We start from the raw sequence: 19,954 nt of genomic DNA, 5'->3' as shown, positions 1-19,954 counted from the left end.
ACTGCATTCCATCCACCTCCCCACCCCCTCACACAGCATCACATCCCTTCACACCCACACACTACCCCATCCATGTCCCCACCCTCTCTCTCACACACTGTAGCCCATCCAGCATCACACCCCTTCACACGCGTTATCCCATCCACCGTCACAACTACACACTGTACCCCATCCACGTTCACACCCCTTCACACCCTGTACCCCATCCACCTTCATACCCCCTTCACACCCTGTACCCCATCCACCTTCATACCCCTTCACACCCTGAACCCCATCCACCTTCATACCCCCTTCACACCCTGTACCCCATCCACCGTCACAACTACACTGTACCCCATACACCTTCACACCCTTTACCCTATCCACCTTCACACCCACATACTGTATACAATCCACCTTCATTCCCTGTAACCCAACCAGCGTCACACCCACACACTGTACCCCATCCACCTTCACACCCCGTCGCGCCCTGTCCCCCCCGTCCCCCGTCGCGCCCTGTCCCCCCCGTCCCCCGTCGCGCCCTGTCCCCCCCGTCCCCCGTCGCGCCCTGTCCCCCCCCCGTTCCCCGTCGCGCCCTGTTCCCCCCGTCCCCCGTCGCGCCCTGTCCCCCCCGTCTCCGTCGCGCCCTGTCCCCCCCCGTTCCCCGTCGCGCCCTGTCCCCCCCCGTTCCCCGTCGCGCCCTGTCCCCCCCCCGTTCCCCGTCGCGCCCTGTCCCCCCCGTTCCCCGTCGCGCCCTGTCCCCCCCCGTTCCCCGTCGCGCCCTGTCCCCCCCCCCGTTCCCCGTCGCGCCCTGTCCCCCCCCCGTTCCCCGTCGCGCCCTGTCCCCCCCGTTCCCCGTCGCGCCCTGTCCCCCCCCGTTCCCCGTCGCGCCCTGTCCCCCCCCCGTTCCCCGTCGCGCCCTGTCCCCCCCCCGTTCCCCGTCGCGCCCTGTCCCCCCCCGTTCCCCGTCGCGCCCTGTCCCCCCCCGTTCCCCGTCGCGCCCTGTCCCCCCCCGTTCCCCGTCGCGCCCTGTCCCCCCCCGTTCCCCGTCGCGCCCTGTCCCCCCCCGTTCCCCGTCGCGCCCTGTTCCCCCCCCCCCCTCCGTCGCCCCCCACTACACTGATGACTGCGGGATTTTAGATATATTGGATTATAAGTGCGTGGTGAAATACGGGATAACAGCCTGGGTTGGAGTGTGTTTGGCTGCCGCAGTCATGTTTTAAAAGAGCCATAGAATCCTGGTTTGAAAGACAACAAAGCCTGTCGGACCCCGAGGAGCAATTAAGCATCGGAAAAGCTTGGGCTAATGCAGTTTTGTTTTGATTAAGGAGATTCCACGGGGAGTTAATTCACTTTCAGTTTGGTGTGATGTTTCGTTGCTGGGTGGAGCTAGAACCTTTTGAGAAAGCATCTTCAGTTCAGTTCTGATAATATAAAATATAGGGGTTCCTGTCCAGTACCCTCGTCACTGCTGGGGTCTGGTCTGGGATTATAACTGTACCCCACCTAACTTCCCACTCACACAGTACCCCATCTAACTCCCCATTCACACACACACACTGTACCCCATCTAACTCCGCACAAACACACACACTGTACTACATCGAACTTCCCAACCACGCACACACACCTACTGTACCACATCCAACTCCCCACCCACAAACACACCCACACACGCACTGAACCCCATCCAACTCCCCACACACACACACTGTACCATATCCAACTCCCCCCATAAACAAACTGATGAGACCATCAATTCACGCGACACGTGGTTAGAAGTGAACAGTGGTTTTAATCGTCTTACAACAGAGCCTGCCTGTGATGGGGTGAACTCGAGATGAACTGGCAGCAGGCTCATAGCACTGATCTTTATACTTATGGCTGGGGGAGGAGCCATGGGCAGAGCCATGGGCGGAGCCAAGGGTGGAGCCCAGTACAAACTTCTCATCTCCCCCTATGGGCAGGGCCACGTGATTACACACAATCCGATACAAGCTCAATACATGTGGTACAATACAGTGTGAATTACTGGGGTTTATAATTCACCACATTCACCCCCTGTGAAAAAAATCAAGTCCGGCGGGGGTGATGGGTCTACAAATTGAGTCTGTCCGGTGGCCAAGTTGTCCTTTGTGATCGACGGAGCACCGGAGTTTCAGCCTCTTCTGGTGGCTGGACGATCACGGTTGGTTGGGGTACGATGGCGGACTCCGGGGGTGATTCTGTCCGAGCTTCGTACCCGTCTGGTTCGACTGGTGATGGGGAGCGCTGGAAGCTTGTGGGTGCGGTTGCGCGGAACATGGGTCGCAAACCGATAGGTGTGGGGCCGTGGGGCGCGGCGGGTGGGGTGTAGTGTGAGGGGTACCTCGGCGGTGGTAGTGGTGGGTTTTGATCCTGCCGCCGCTAGGCCCCGGAGGGATACAGTGTCCTGATGGCCGTCAGGGTACTCTATGAAGGCGTATTGGGGATTTGAGTGGAGTAGGAGCACTCTCTCTACGAGTGGGTCAGTTTTGTGTGCCCTGACTTGCTTCCGGAGGAGTACCGGGCCCGGTGTCTTCAACCATACTGGGAGCGAGGCCCCCGTGGTAGTACCCCTGGAAAAAACAAAGAGCCGCTCGTGAGAGGTCTGGTTGGTGGCCGTACGTAGGAGGGACCTAATAGCATGGAGCGCGTCGGGGAGGACCTCCTGCCAATGGAAGGTCGGGAGCTTCCTGGACCGGAGGGTCAGTAGGACGGTCTTCCAGACCGTAGCATTCTCCTCTCCACCTGCCTGTTCCCCCTGGTGTTATAGCTGGTAGTCCTGCTCGAGGCGATGCCCTTGTCGAGCAGGTACTGACCCAGCTCGCCGATCATGAACGAGGAACCCCTGTCGCTGTGTACGTAGCTGGGGAAACCAAACAGGGTGAAGATGCTATGCAGGGCCCTAATGACTGTGTAGGAGGTCATATCGGGGCACGGAATAGCAAAAGGGAAGCGGGAGAACTCGTCGATGACATTCAGGAAGTACACATTCCGATTAGTCTAGGGGAGTGGCCCTTTGAAATTGATAGCAAGGCGTTCAAAGGGCCGAGAAGCCTTGACCAGGTGGGCCCTGTCTGGTCTATAGAAGTGCGGTTTGCACTCCGCACCAATCGGGCAATCCCTGGTGACCGCTTTTACCTCCTCAGTGGAGAAAGGCAGATTTCGGGCTTTGACGTAGTGGGCGAGCCGGGTGATCCCCGGGTGGCAGAGGTCATTGTGGATGGCTTACAAGCGGTCGTTTTGCGCGCTGGCGCACGTACCGCAGGACAGGGCATCTGGGGGCTCGTTGAGCTTCCCCGGTCGATACATGATATCGTATTTGTAGGTGGAGAGTTCGATCCTCCACCTCAGGATTTTATCATTTTTAATTTTGCCCCTTTGCGAGTTGTCAAACATGAAGGCAACCGATCTTTGGTCGGTGATGAGGGTGAACCTTCTACCTGCGAGGTAGTTCCTCCAGTGTCGTATAGCCTCCACAATGGCTTGTGCTTCGTTTTTGACCGAGGAGTGTCGAAGTTCCGAAGCGGAGAGGGTTCGGGAGAAAAAGGCGACTGGTCTCCCTGCCTGATTCAATGTGGCTGCGAGAGCAACCGCTAAGGCATCGCTCTCCACCTGGAAGGGGATGGATTCATCCACCGCCGGCATGGCCGCTTTGGTGATGTCCTCCTTGATCCGAGTGGAGGCCTGACAGGCCTCGTCCGATAGAGGGAAGTGTGGCCTTAAATAGTGGGCGGGCTTTATCCGTATATTGAGGGACCCACTGGGCATAATAAGAGAAGAATCCCAGGCACCTTTTGAGGGCCGCGACAGTGCGCCCTTGGAGGACAATGAGGGAGAGGGAGTTCTAAGCATACGGTCCAGATCGGGGCCCAGGACTCCGTTTTCCAAGACATAGCCGAGGATGTCTAGTCGTGCGGAAAATGCATTTCTCCATGTTGTAAGTGAGGTTGAGTTTCTGGGCCGTCTGGAGAAATCGATGGAGGTTGGCTTCATGGTCCTGCTGGTCATAGCCACAGATGGTGACGTTGTCCAAGTATGGAAATGTGGCCCGCAGCCCGTACTGGTCCACCATTCGGTCCATTGCTCTTTGGAACACCGAGACCCCATTCGTGACGCCAAAGGTAACCCGGAGGAAATGGAAGAGGCGGCCATCGGCCTCGAACGCCGTGTAGTGGTGGTCCTCCGGGCAGATTGGGAGCTGGTGGTATGCAGACTTCAGATCCACCGTGGAGAAAATACGATACTGGGCGATCTGATTCACCATGTCTGCAATCCTGGGCAGTGGGTACGCATCGAGGAGCGTGAACCGATTAATGGTCTGACTATAGTCCACTAGCATTCGGAATATTTCCCCGGTCTTGACGACCACCACCTGAGCTCTCCAGGGGCTGTTACTGGCCTCTATGACCCCCTCACGTAGGAGCCTCCGGACCTCGGTTCTGATAAACACCCTGTCCTGCAGGCTGTACCGCCTGCTGCGAGTGGCTACGGGTTTACAGTCCAGAGTGAGATTGGCAAAGGGTGGAGGGAGGGAGATTCTTAGCGTTGCTAGGCTGCAGATAGTGAGTGGGGGTAGGGGTCCGCCGAAGCTGAGGGTGAGACTTTTGAGGTTACACTGGAAATCGAGTCCCAGTAAGAGTGGGGTGCAGAGTTCGGGCAGGATGTATATCTGAAAATTCGAGTAGCTAGCGCCTTGAATCGTTAGGGTCGCGACGGTGCGCCCTTGGAGGTGAACAGAGTGGGAGCCCGAAGCGAGGGAGATAGTTTGCCGTGCAGGAAAAACCGGGAGCAAACAGTGTCTTACCTGATCTGGGTGTATGAAGCTCTCGGTGCTCCCGGAGTCGAAGAGGCACGGTGTACTGTACCCGTTGATTTTAACAGTCATCATCGAGTTGTGGAGGTGTTTCGGATGCGACTGGTCCAATGTGACCACGTTGAGTTGCGGGTAGTCGGCGGCTCGATTAGCTGTGCTGGAGTGGCCCCGTGATGAATGCCCGCTGAGGTCGCAGTCTTCGATTTGAGTTTCTGAGTTTGGAGAGGATGGAGTCCAAGATGGCCGCCCCCATGGATCGCACGTGGCGGGCGGCGAGGAAGATGGTGTCCAAGATGGCGATCCCCATGAGTCGCACGTGGCCGGCCGCGTGGTGGGGGTTGCCAAGATGGCGCCCCCCATGGGTCGCACGTGGTGGTTGGGGGCGGAGTCGGGGTACAGGCCGCAACGTTACGGGGCTTGCGGGCCTGCGAGTTTGGGGAGCGAGTGCTCTGGGCTGCGAGAGAGTTTGGGGCAGGGGTTTTCTTCGCCAGGCATACCCGGGCATAGTGTCCTTTGCGACCGCAGCTGCTGCAGGCCACGTTGCGGGCCGGGCAGTGTTGCCGCGGGTGCTGGGGCTGGCCACAAAAGTGGCAAGCTGGAGTAGCATAGTGGTTGGGTGGCTGCGCGGCGCAGGCCTGGGGCAGTCGCTGGTCGGGGGCTCATGACTGGGTCGTGGGGTCCGCAGGGAACGAGGTGAGGCTGCGGAACGAGACATCCATAGTAGTGGCGAGTTCTACAGTGTCTTCTAAGTTTTGGGCCCCCTTCTCAAGCAACCGCTGGCGCACGTAGTTGGACCTGAGGCCTGCAACAAATACATCTCGGACAGCGAGTTCCCTATGCTCTGCAGCATTTACAGCTTGGTAATTACAGTCCCGGGATAAGGCTTTTAAATCGCGCAGATTCTTCTAGCGATTCTGTAGGGCGCTGGCGGCAAGTCGTAAAAACGTGTGCGTAGACCTAATTGACGGGCCTCATGTACATTCTGTCGAGCAGGGCCAGGGCCTCTGTATATGAGTTGGTACAATTAAGTTGAGTAGAGATACGATGGCTCACCCTTGCGTGCAGTAGGCTGAGTTTCTGCTCCTCTAGTTTCTGTAGTGCTTGCTTCAGCCAGGTAGGCCTTGAAATATCTGAGCCAGTGTGAAAAGATTTCTTTCGTCTCTGCATCCTGTGGGTCGAGTTCCAGTCGATCAGGTTTGAGGGCTGATTCCATAGTCGTTTCTTACTGTTTCTTAAGACGATGAAATTGATGAGACCCTCAATTCACGCGACACGTGGTTAGAAGTGAACAGTGGTTTTAGTCGTCTTACAACAGAGCCTGCCTGTGACGGGGTGAACCCGAGATGAACTGGCAGCAGGCTCACAGCACTGATCTTTATACTTCTGGCTGGGGGAGGAGTCATGGGCGGAGCCCAGTACAAACTCATCTCCCCCTATGGGCAGGGCCACGCGATTACACATAATCTGGTACAGAGTACAGGCTCAATACATGTGGTACAATACAGTGTGAATTACTGAGGTTCACCCACACACTGTACCATATCCAACTCCCCACCCACTAACCCACACACTGTACCCCATCCAACTCCCCACCCACACACACTGTACCACATCCAACTCCCCACCCACTAACACACACACTGTACCACATCCAACTCCCCACCCACTAACCCACACACTGTACCCCATCCAACTCCCCACCCACACGCACTGTACCACATCCAACTCCCCACCCACTAACACACACACTGTACCACATCCAACTCCCCACCCACTAACCCACACACTGTACCCCATCCAACTCCCACCCACACACACTGTACCACATCCAACTCTCCACCCCCCCACACACACTGTACCCCATCCAACTCCCCACCCACACACTGTACCACATCCAACTCTCCACCCCCCACACACACACTGTACCCCATCCAACTCCCCACCCACACACACTGTACCACATCCAGCTCTCCACCCACACACACTGTACCCCATCCAACTCCCCACCCACACACACTGTACCACATCCAACTCTCCACCCCCACACACTGTACCCCATCCAACTCCCCACCCACACACACTGTACCACATCCAACTCTCCACCCACACACACTGTACCCCATCCAACTCTCCACCCACACACTGTACCCCATCCAACTCCCCACCCCCCCACACTGTACCATATCCAACTCCCCACCCACACACACTGTACCACATTCAACCCCCCACCCACTAACACACACACTGTACCACATCCAACTCCCCACCACCCACACACACTGTACCACATCCAACTCCCCACCCCCCATACTGTACCACATCCAACTCGCCACCCCCCACACAGTCACATCCAACTCCCCACCACCCACACACACTGTACCCCATCCAACTCCCCACCCCCCCCCACACAGTCACATCCAACTACCCACTCTCTCACACACACTGTACCCCATCAAACTCCCCCCCCCCCCCACACACATACACACGCACAGTCACATCCAACTCCCCACCCACTAACACACACACGCTGTACCCCATCTAACTCCCCACTCACACACTGTACCCCATCTAACTGCCCATTCACACACACTGTACCCCATCTAACTCCCCACTCTCACACACACTGTACCCCATCTAACTCCCCACTCTCACACACACTGTACCCCATCTAACTGCCCTCCCACACACATACATACACACAGTCACATCCAACTCCCCACTCACACGCGCACACACGCTGTACCCCATCTTAACTCCCCACTCCCACACGCTGTACCCCATCTTAACTCCCCACTCTCACACGCTGTACCCCATCTAACTCCCCACTCTCACATAGAATTACACACTTACCACGCCAAACTCCCCACCCACGCATACACTGTACAACATCCAACTCCCACACTCACGCACTGTACCCCACCCTCTCACACACACGACACACGACAAACACACACACACACTACCACTTTCAACTTCACATACACACTATATCCCATCTAATTTCCCACTCTCTCACACCTTGTACCTGATCCAGGTACCCACCCACTCACACACCAACTGTACCCCATCCTCGCACACAAACCGCACATTCATCTCCCCGTGTACACACACACACAGACGGTACCCCAACCAATTCCCCGCCCTCGCATGCATACAGTACTCCACCTAACTCCCAAACCCTCCCTCACACTGAGACTGTATCATGTCCAATTCTCCACCCTCACACGCAGACTGTCCTACATCCAACTCACGACCCTCGCACACAAATTGCACCCGTCCAACTCCCAAGCCTCTCGCATAAGCTGTACCCCATCCAATTCACCATCCTGGCACCCACACTGTGCCCCATCCAATTCACCATCCTCACACCCACACTGTACCACATCCAATTCACCATCCTCGCACCCACACTGTACCCCATCCAATTCACCATCCTCTCACCCACACTGTACCCCATCCAATTCACCATCCTCACACCCAAACTGTACCCCATCCAATTCACCATCCTCTCACCCAAACTGTACCCCATCCAATTCACCATCCTCACCCAAACTGTACCCCATCCAATTCCCCATCCTCACACCCAAACTGTACCCCATCCAATTCACCATCCTCACACCCACACTGTACCCCATCCAATTCACCATCCTCACACCCAAACTGTACCCCATCCAATTCACCATCCTCACCCAAACTGTACCCCATCCAATTCACCATCCTCGCACCCACACTGTACCCCATCCAATTCACCATGCTCACCCACACTGTACCCCATCCAACTCACCATCCTCACACCCACACTGTACCCCATCCAACTCTCCATCCTCTCACCCACACTGTACCCCATCCAATTCACCATCCTCGCACCCACACTGTCCCCCATCCAATTCACCATCCTGGCACCCACACTGTACCCCATCCAATTCACCATCCTCTCACCCAAACTGTACCCCATCCAATTCACCATCCTCACACCCACACTGTACCCCATCCAATTCACCATCCTCTCACCCAAACTGTACCCCATCCAATTCACCATCCTCTCACCCAAACTGTACCCCATCCAATTCACCATCCTCACACCCACACTGTACCCCATCCAATTCACCATCCTGGCACCCAAACTGTACCCCATCCAATTCACCATCCTCACACCCACACTGTACCCCATCCAACTCTCCATTCACTCACACCCACACTGTACCCCATCCAATTCACCATCCTCACACCCACACTGTACCCCATCCAATTCACCATCCTCACACACAAACTGCATCCCATCCAATTCACCATCCTCACACCCACACTGTACCCCATCCAATTCACCATCCTCTCACCCAAACTGTACCCCATCCAATTCACCATCCCCTCACCCAAACTGTACCCCATCCAATTCACCATCCTCTCACCCACACTGTACCCCATCCAACTCTCCATCCTCACACCCACACTGTACCCCATCCAATTCACCATCCCCTCACCCAAACTGTACCCCATCCAATTCACCATCCTCTCACCCACACTGTACCCCATCCAATTCACCATCCTCACCCAAACTGTACCCCATCCAACTCTCCATTCACTCACACCCACACTGTACCCCATCCAATTCACCATCCTCACACCCACACTGTACCCCATCCAATTCACCATCCTCACACCCACACTGTACCCCATCCAATTCACCATCCTCACCCAAACTGTACCCCATCCAATTCACCATCCTCACACCCAAACTGTACCCTGTCCAATTCACCATCCTCACCTACACTGTACCCCATCCAATTCACCATCCTCACACCCACACTGTACCCCATCCAATTCACCATCCTCACACCCACACTGTACCCCATCCAATTCACCATCCTCACACCCACACTGTACCCCATCCAATTCACCATCCTGGCACCCACACTGTACCACATCCAATTCACCATCCTCACACCCACACTGTACCCCATCCAATTCACCATCCTCACCCACACTGTACCCCATCCAATTCACCATCCTCACCCAAACTGTACCCCATCCAATTCACCATCCTCACACCCAAACTGTACCCCATCCAATTCACCATCCTCGCACCCAAACTGCATCCCATCCAATTCACCATCCTCACACCCACACTGTACCCCATCCAATTCACCATCCTCACACCCACACTGTACCCCATCCAATTCACCATCCTCACACCCACACTGTACCCCATCCAATTCACCATCCTCACACCCACACTGTACCCCATCCAATTCACCATCCTGGCACCCAAACTGCATCCCATCCAATTCACCATCCTCACACCCACACTGTACCCCATCCAATTCACCATCCTCACACCCACACTGTACCCCATCCAATTCACCATCCTGGCACCCACACTGTACCACATCCAATTCACCATCCTCGCACCCAAACTGTACCCCATCCAATTCACCATCCTCTCACCCACACTGTACCCCATCCAATTCACCATCCTCTCACCCGCACTGTACCCCATCCAATTCACCATCCTCTCACCCACACTGTACCCCATCCAATTCACCATCCTCACACCCACACTGTACCCCATCCAATTCACCATCCTCATACCCACACTGTACCCCATCCAATTCACCATCCTCACACCCACACTGTACCCCATCCAATTCACCATCCTCACACCCACACTGTACCCCATCCAATTCACCATCCTCACACCCACACTGTACCCCATCCAATTCACCATCCTCACACCCACACTGTACCCCATCCAATTCACCATCCTGGCACCCACACTGTACCACATCCAATTCACCATCCTCGCACCCAAACTGTACCCCATCCAATTCACTATCCTCTCACCCGCACTGTACCCCATCCAATTCACCATCCTCTCACCCACACTGTACCCCATCCAATTCACCATCCTCACACCCACACTGTACCCCATCCAATTCACCATCCTCACACCCACACTGTACCCCATCCAATTCACCATCCTCACACCCACACTGTACCCCATCCAATTCACCATCCTGGCACCCAAACTGCATCCCATCCAACTCCCTACCCTCAAACATGCACTGAACCTCATCGAGCTCTCCACCCTCACACGCGCACCGTACTCCATCCAACTCGCTGTACCACATCAAATGTCCCCCCCCCCCCTCTAATATGCACCATACTGTATCCAACTCCCTACCCTCAAACACGCACTGTTCCTCATCCAACTCCCCACTCACACACACTTACCTGCTGTGGTGAATGTAATATATGTTAATTCGCACTGTTGTTGTATGCACAGTACGCTGTCCTACCACTAGGGGGAGTAGCGCTGGGAGCACTTAGGAACCTGTACTGGGCTCCACCTTTGGTTCCGCCCACGACTCCTCCCCCTAGTGCAGCTGTATAAGTACCCGTGTCCAGAGTCAGCCTGGGTCACTACGAGTTCATCGACAGGTAACAGGCTGGCTCTGAAGTAAGTCGATTAAAGCCTAGATTCACATCGGAAACATGTGTCTGGTGAATTGATGGTTCCATCACCTGCCAGACACCCTATTCTCTATTTCTCTTCTTCACACATACACACTCTGTTCCCCATCCAACTCCGCACCCTCACACACATACTGTGCCCCAGCCAACGCCCACACTCTCAAATATGCTTTTACTTACAAAATACCCCGTCCTCTATCTCTCGTCATCACGCACACATGCACAGTATCCCATTCAACTCCCCACCCTTGCACACACTTTTCCCAATTCAACTCCCCAGCATCTCTCTCACAGACTGTACCACATCCAGCTTCCCACCCACTCAGGCACACTCTGACCCACCCAAATCCCCAGGCTCTCTCGGGCACTGTACCCCATCTAACACACACCCTAACTCTCTCCATTCTCTCACACACGTACTCTGTCCCCGTCCAACTCCATACCCTCTCACGCACATTGTACCGCATCCAACTCCTTAGCTTATTCACACACACACACACGCACGCCCACACACACACACGCGCGCGCCCACACACACACACACGCGCGCCCACACACACCCCGCACGCGCGCACGCGCACACACACACACACACACACACACCCCCGCCCCCACACACACACACACACACACACACACCCCCGCCCACCCACACACACACACACACACACACACACACACCCCGCCCCCACACACACACACACACCCCGCCCCCACACACACACACACCCCCCGCCCCCACACACACACACACACCCCCCGCCCCCACACACACACACACCCCCCGCCCCCACACACACACACCCCCACCCGTAATTCCTTACCTGGCACGAGGTATGTCAGACCCTGCAGTGACTGCTCCAACCAGCAGTGGGCATGGCACAGCAGTCTGAATTTGGAACGTGGAGCCTTTCATCTCTGTAATGAAATCCTGACCTGACTAACCCTGGCCTGAGATCCACTAGGGAAGCACAGACTGGCCACCCTCAGGTCTCTGGCCTCTTTGAGAACAAGTGAACATGACTGATGATTGGAACCTCCACTCCTCGTTCTCACCCACCCTCGATAGTCCATCGAACTCTGGCTCGGAGTGTCGGCTCAGTGTCATTGAGCCGGAGGCTGAGATGTACTGTGTTGCATCAGGGAGGGTGAGCCTTGGCTGAATGCTTCGTGCCAGGAGGCGGTCACACCCCATGCGTTAGGTCCTACTGATTGGGAGAGTGGTCAGGGACAGGAGGGTGTAATTTGCAGCTGAGGCAGGTAGGGGGAACCAGTGGGCATGAGCATCAACCTCTTCCATCGTCCTACAAGTCTTGAGGTTTTTGAACAGCAGCAAGCTTGCTGACCAGGGCAGTCGTCGCTGATGTTCTGTGAAGCAATCCAGCAATTCCATCAGGACTTCCCCCTTTCTGGCTGCCACAGGAGTAGAACTACCACAGACAGCCAATCAGCATTTCACTGCCCTGCTTACTCTCAACTGACTCTGAGAGGCACCCGGGGGATAATATGGAGATGTCGAAGCAGCGATATCAGGAGTTCAGCAACTGTAAGACTCGAGGTAATTGTAAACGTAAAGCACGGTTGCCAAGTGCAGATTCACCTGTTCCACAATGGTCTAAGGAATTTGAAGTCGAAGAGAGCGTGTATTAACCAGGCTGAGGGCGAGACTGGCATCGAGCTTTGTCGGAGACCCAGAGAGTCAGTCCAGGGATAGGCGACAAGATTGTTTATGAAGGAGATCGGGTGGCAACTGTGGGGGGGGGGGGGGGGGGGGAGGAACAGGCAAATCGACCACCTGTACACCACTAAAAATACGCTGAGAGGAAATTAAACTGGTTGTACTTTGTGGAACAGCTAACACACAACCCACCAGGTTTCAGAAGCCCCCGAGAGTGCGTTAGATCTGCTGCTGACGTTGCACCTCTTGTTTGTTTTGAAAGCAGTACAGGTGCGCTGGAAGTGAGGGATGTGTTTCCTTGCAACCCTCACGGGAGCACAAAGTCATATTTCAAGGTTAGGAACATTACAACCGTTTAAGTTTAATTGAGCTGTCTCTCTCTCCTCTCTCTCCCTCTCTCTCCCCCCCCTCTTCCATGAGCAAGAAGCACGGATTTCTTGAACAGCAACGCTGATTGAAGAATTAGCTTTAGCCAGATTTTGTGCCGGGCGCTTTACTGCGGCCAGAACGAGCCATCCGTGAACTCACCAGTTTGTGAAGAATAAAGCACCAATTCATACAATCAGGGCACAGGCGGGAGCACCTCTCAGCTTGCTTAATCACACGTGTCAGCTCAAACCGCACTTTGTTTTTCAGGTAGTTGTGCAATCTTTGCTCGGTTACCCTCTCAGCATTTTACCCGGAATCTGGGTCTCTCTCTCTCCGCCATCCTTCCCTGAGGGTTGGGCGTGCAGATGGTCCCCAACACGGGGCCTCTCGCTTGTTCATTTCCTTTTATCTTGTCGGAATGGGACAGCCTTTCTCCCTACACCTGCCGTGGGCAAGATTGCAAGCTGAGGAGGTGGGAAATCAGATCTGGCAGTCTCTCTCTAGTTGGTCTGACCTAATTTCCTAATAACTCTGGTAATCTGTCTGCGGCCTAGCAGACAGTGCCCGGTTTGTTTTCTAAAACATTGACGCAAACTCCATGGCAGAGAATTAACAGTGACATTGATTGCTGTGATTTTTTTTTTCCCCCTCATTACTCCCTGTGCCTGCCCACAAACAGTGGCACATTACGACCAGATCATTAATGTGAGACCTTTTTTTATTTTTGAAGGGTCTATTCTCAGGTGGTGGGTGCAGCTAGTAAGACCGGCACTTGTTGCCCATCTCTAATTGCCCCCAGGTAGGTGGCGATCTTGAACCGATGTAGTGTGGCGCTGGGGAGGAAGTGGCAAGAATTTGATCTGGCAAGTATTGTGTGCTTGACTTGGAAACGGTGGTGGTCTACACCCCCGCCCCCTCCCCACCCCTTCACCTTCGAGGTGATAGTGCAGTGCTGCACAAACCTTTTCCAGCTGGGTCCCCATTATAAGGCTTCAAAGTTTCCGTGACTTCTCTATTTAAAAAAAAAAAATTCCAATTAAGGGGTAATTTAGCACGGCCAGTCCACCTGCCCTGCATATCTTTTGGGTTGTGGGGGTGAGAGCCATGTAGACACTGGGAGAATGTGCAAACTCCACACGGAGAGTGACCACGAGACCGGGATTGAACCCGGATCCTCAGTATCGTGAGGCAGCAGTGCTAACCACTGTGCCGCCCGTGTGACATCTTTTTAAAGAAACTTTCCTTTCCCCTTTGGTTTTCTGGAGCAGGAATGAAGCCTCAAGCATCACCCATTGAGCCATGTGCACCATTACAAAAATACACCAGGATTGAAAGGGCCTCAGATGTTAATATTCAATCAGAGCTCTGTGGTAGCCAGTGAGGGGGGAGGGGGGAGGAAAGAGAGAGGAGGGAGAGAGAACGTGAGGGGTTGGGGGTGTTTGTGACTCCCAGTTTGGGAAGTCCTGTGGTAGGGGTTGTAGGTTCAGACGGTGCTGTCAAAGACATAGAACATAGAACGATACAGCGCAGTACAGGCCCTTCGGCCCTCGATGTTGCACCAACATGGAAAAAATCTAAAGGCCATCTAACCTACACTATGCCCTTATCATCCATATGCTTATCCAATAAATTTTTAAATGCCCTCAATGTTGGCGTGTTCACTACTGTTGCAGGTAGGGCATTCCACGGCCTCACCACTCTTTGCGTAAAAAACCCACCTCTGACCTCTGTCCTATATCTATTACCCCTCAATTTAAGGCTATGTCCCCTCGTGCTAGCCACCTCCATCCGCGGGAGAAGGCTCTCGCTGTCCACCCTATCTAACCCTCTGATCATTTTGTATGCCTCTATTAAGTCACCTCTTAACCTTCTCTCTAACGAAAAAAACCTCAAGTCCATCAGCCTTTCCTCATAAGATTTTCCCTCCATACCAGGCAACATCCTGGTAAATCTCCTCTGCACCCGTTCCAAAGCTTCCACGTCCTTCCTATAATGAGGCGACCAGAACTGTACGCAATACTCCAAATGCGGCCGTACTAGAGTTTTGTACAACTGCAACATGACCTCATGGCTCCGGAACTCAATCCCTCTAACAATAAAGGCCAACACACCATAGGCCTTCTTCACAACCCTATCAACCTGGGTGGCAACTTTCAGGGATCTGTGTACATGGACACCGAGATCCCTCTGCTCATCCACACTACCAAGAATTTTACCATTAGCCAAATATTCCGCATTTCTGTTATTCTTTCCAAAGTGAATCACCTCACACTTCTCCACATTAAACTCCATTTGCCACCTCTCAGCCCAGCTCTGCAGCTTATCTATGTCCCTCTGTGACCTGCAACATCCTTCCGCACTGTCTACAACTCCACCGACTTTAGTGTCGTCTGCAAATTTACTCACCCATCCTTCTGCGCCCTCCTCTAGGTCATTTATAAAAATGACAAACAGCAACGGCCCCAGAACAGATCCTTGTGGTACGCCACTCGTAAGACAATCTGGCAACTTGCTGCAGTGCATTTTGCTAATGGTACGCACTGCGGTCAGAATGTGCTGCTGGAGACGGGAGTGAATGTTTAACTTTATAATCATGGAAGAATGATAGAATACCGACAGTGCAGAAGGAGGCAATTCAGCCCGAGTCTGCACTGACCCTCTGAAAGAGCACCCTACCTAGTCCCCCCCCCCCTCTCCTATCTCCATAACCCCTCCTAACCTTTGGTCACGAAGGGGCAATTTAGCATGGCCAATCCACCTAACCTACACATCTTTGAACTGTGGGAGGAAACCGGAGCACCCGGAGGAAACACACGCACACACAGGTATAAAGTGCAAACTGCACACAGTCACCTAAAGCCGGATTCGAACCCGGATTCCTGGCGCTGTGAGACAGCAGTGTTAGCCACTGTGCCACCTTGCCGACCCACTGTTGTCTGTGCATTAAAGTTGCTTTCCCATGTCTATTATTTTTCACCCTGACTATCAGTATTTCTGACTTTCATTTGTTTATTTTCTCTCCCCCCCCCCTCTTTTTCTGAAGCTTTGCTCTCTCTAGGAGCAGAGCTACCTCCGTATAAAAGCCTCTCCCATGGGTAACATAATGAACTCAACCCGAGACAGTTTTTTGAAGTCAGTAACGTGCTGTAACTGTGCTTCCTTAAACACTGGCTCCTGCCCAGGCCGTCACCGATGTGTTCAGTTCAACAATGATCTCTGCTCCGGTTGACAAGGTGCTTGACATGTCCAGTTTGACCTGCCCTTTGAGGATTGTTTGATTCATTGTCTAGCAGCGAATGTAAATGCCATTGTTTTTTTTTTTGCACGTTGTTTCTCAAGATTGTGGCACTCCACATAAAAAGAAGGAGTTGCACCCAAAAGTGCTTCACAGCCAATGGAGTACTTTTGAGGAGCAGCCACTGAAGAGAATTGGATAAAAGCAAATTACTGCGGATGCCGGAATCTGAAACGAAAGGGAAAATGCTGGAAAATCTCAGCAAGTCTGGCAGAATTTGTAGGGAGAGAAGAGAGCTAACGTTTCGAGTCCGATGACAAAGAGTCATCGGACTCGTGACGTTAGCACTTTTCTCTCCCTACAGATGCTGCCAGACTTGCTGAGATTTTCCAGCATTTCCCCTTTCGTCGAAGAGAATTGGATTTGGGCAGAGAAATAAGGCTCTACAACACCAGTCGATTTGAGAATTAACCTCCTCAATCTCAGAACTCGCGTCCTACATGAACCTAAACAGATTTACGCTGGACGCCATTTTGGTTTACACCGAACGACTGCGAGCAGCATGCAGATCAGGGAGATTATAACTTCAGTCAGTGTGCATCACTGATTTAATGTCAGTGCTGCCATTTTAGAATACCCCATCTTAGCTCACACCATTTCTTAACCTCACAGAGCTGAACACCTGGCCACCAGTGCTCCCTAAAGCAATCATGACCTCCTTAAAGGTTAAATTGCTGGATTATTTCTACTGGCTGTTGGTAGAATTTTATGTACCTTTTGGAGACTAAGTTCGTATAGTCGATTAGGAGTTCTGTGGCCGAAAGCTGAATATTAAAATACTTTTTTGTGCCACACCAGGCATTCACAAACATTCAATCCCTCCACCACCGACGCACAGTACCAGCCGCGTGTACCATCTACAAGGTGCACTGCAGGAACTCACCAAGGTTCCTCAGACAGCACCTTCTAAACCCACGACCACAACCATGTAGCAGGACAAGAGCACCAGATACCTGGGAACCACCAGCTGAAGTTGCTGTGAAAATCTCCTAGTCGCCAAACTCCGGCACCTGTTCAGGTACACTGAGGGAGAATTCAGAATGTCCAATTCCGCCAATAAGCACGTCTTTCGGGACTTGTGGGAGGAAACTGGAGCATCCGGAGGAAACCCACGCAGGCACGGGAGAAAGTGCAAACTCCGCAGACTGTGATCTGAACCTGGGACCCTGGAGCTGTGAAGCAGCAATGCTTCCATGCTACCGTGCAGCCCATTTTCAGGAAATGGATTTTTAGGCTTAATTCTGTAACACGAGAAAAAACACAAATGTGTTTTCGGCTTGTGTGCGTGCGTGTCCCGTAGGCACGGTCAGGCTCTTGTGGTGCAAGTGAACGTCTCATGAGAACTTGGCTACAACAAGGGTTATACTTCCACAAGGGCCATTATAGAGCAAATCACCATCAGTGTCTTTTATTGATGCTAACATCACCTGGACCATTCTGGAGGAGCCCTGCAGAATTCAGCTGAGTGGATCTCAACCTGGTCATTGTCAGAGAACAGATCTTGGCTTCACCTACTTGATGAGTTTAATAAGGACACAAGAGTCCAAACTGAGTAAGAATAAGAACAAAGTTTTATTTACAAACAGGATATTTACACTCCTTAGTCGACACATACAGGGTACTTCTCGGGACGGCGTCTTGCTGGCCGACCTTGTATAACTGGGTAATTGAGATACCCCACCCCTAGTGGGGGAACCCTTACTCTGCAAGGAGCATGGGGAAGACCAGCATTTCCACCCCATGTGGGATGTTACAGTGAGAAACAGCTGTTTAGCACACTGGGCTAAATCGCTGGCTTTGAAAGCAAACCAAGGCAGGCCAGCAGCACGGTTCGAACAGCCTCCCCGAACAGGCGCTGGAATGTGGCGACTAGGGGCTTTTCACAGTAACTTCATTGAAGCCTACTCGTGACAAGCGATTTTCATTTTCATTTTCATTTCATAACTGGACACGAGGAAGTAGAAGAACAGGATAAAGGCAGGAAGGCTACAATGTAGACAACCCTTTCGTGTCCAGGGTCGAAATAATCAATTAATGCATGTGTGACAGTAGTAACCTCCAGGTCAATGTCCGACTCACCAACAATCCCAAACTTTGCCCCTCACTCAAAAAGAATGAAGGAGACGTTCAATGAAGGAGGATATTAGATATGCAGATACCCTCATCACCAATCTGTCCAGCTCTGTAGTAGCCATAGCCTCAGTAGATCCCATTTGTGGTCAGCAGGCATGCCGAACCTCCTCCAGTCTGCTGCTCTTCTTGCTCTGAAAGTGATCTCACTCATTGTGACAGCTCAAGCGAGATCATTAAACTCGATGCTGTACTGCACGGCAGGTCTTGGCGCCCTCTCTGGTTTAATCAATAGTATATCTTTTTTAAAGTTGACATGAGAAAGGATCCTTGAGAGAATAACATGTTAAACACAACCCCTTTGCACAAACAATGAATTAAGCCCAGTTTAACAATGAAGCGGCTTGAAAAAGCTGGGCTAATTCCTGTATTCTGAGATTAACATTGGGCGCGATTTAATGGAAAAATTCCAAAGCGCCATTTGGGTGCGATTGGCCGGTGGTTTATCAACGGCTGCGTTGGGGACGATGCCGAAAATGAGCTCCCACGACATTCTCGCCATTACTGGCTCCCTCACCGTCTGATCTTCCCGACTCGCGCCTCAACTTCTCGCCATTAACAAGCTGCTGCTTGTTACTAGCTTGTTACACTAGCTGCTTCCAATGCACTCCGACCGCTCGCTCTCAGTCAGCACACCAGCGTGGCAGCGCGCACACCTGCTGCTCACTTTGACAATGTTGACCTGGCCGGGCGTCTCGGCGCTGTGGGTGAGAGGCCGCCCACCCTGTTCCCCCAAGGGGGCAGGAGGACCAGCTGCAGGAGGACCAGCTGCGAGGCCAGCAGTGCTGCCTGGCAGGCAGTGGCAGCAGCTGTCAGTTTGGGCAGCATGACCAGGAGGACCACTGACCAATGCCGGAAGAAGACCGAGCTGCAAGGGTAAGTTACCACCCCACTCCTGGCATTAGTTGCGCCTGCCAGCCCTTGAATTCCCAATCTCCAATCCCCACAAATTAATGGCTGACCCCTCACACCCTCCCCACATCCGATCTTCATGCTTGTTCCTCTGCACCCTTGGAACCCATCAGCACAGCCCCTTCTGTCCAGGCAGGGTGCCCACACGTTACCTGCTATAACCCTCCCTGACCCCTCCCTGACCTATCAAGCATGTGTCTCACAATACCCTCTCTTCATTCTCATAAGGGCAGATAGCCTATAATAAGCATAAAAGGGTCAGGACAGGGGCCGGGATACGAGA

At 53.3% G+C, this 19,954-nt stretch overlaps 1 protein-coding gene across 3 annotated transcripts in view; it reads left to right on the top strand.

Moving 5' to 3' along the window:
* The window catches only part of svopl (SVOP-like), a 143,955-nt gene that overhangs the window by 30,688 nt on the left and 93,313 nt on the right, over window positions 1-19,954 (top strand). Inside the window, exon 1 of one of the 3 annotated variants that reach the window (XM_038780876.1) lies at window positions 12,597-12,845. The exons of 1 other annotated variant lie outside the window; for it this stretch is intronic. In XM_038780876.1, the coding sequence (XP_038636804.1) occupies window positions 12,794-12,845 (52 nt within the window). In that variant the 5' untranslated portion in view covers window positions 12,597-12,793. Of the gene's footprint in view, window positions 1-12,596; window positions 12,846-13,999; window positions 14,134-19,954 lie in introns of those variants that run through there. One more of the 3 variants, XM_038780877.1, reaches the window with a different exon arrangement.

Source organism: Scyliorhinus canicula, chromosome 20 (assembly GCF_902713615.1).
Source record: "Scyliorhinus canicula chromosome 20, sScyCan1.1, whole genome shotgun sequence".
In the NCBI taxonomy this organism is placed as follows: Eukaryota; Metazoa; Chordata; class Chondrichthyes; order Carcharhiniformes; family Scyliorhinidae; genus Scyliorhinus; species Scyliorhinus canicula.
Note: the sequence above shows the minus strand (reverse complement) of the source record. Positions and strands in the feature narration are given on the sequence as shown.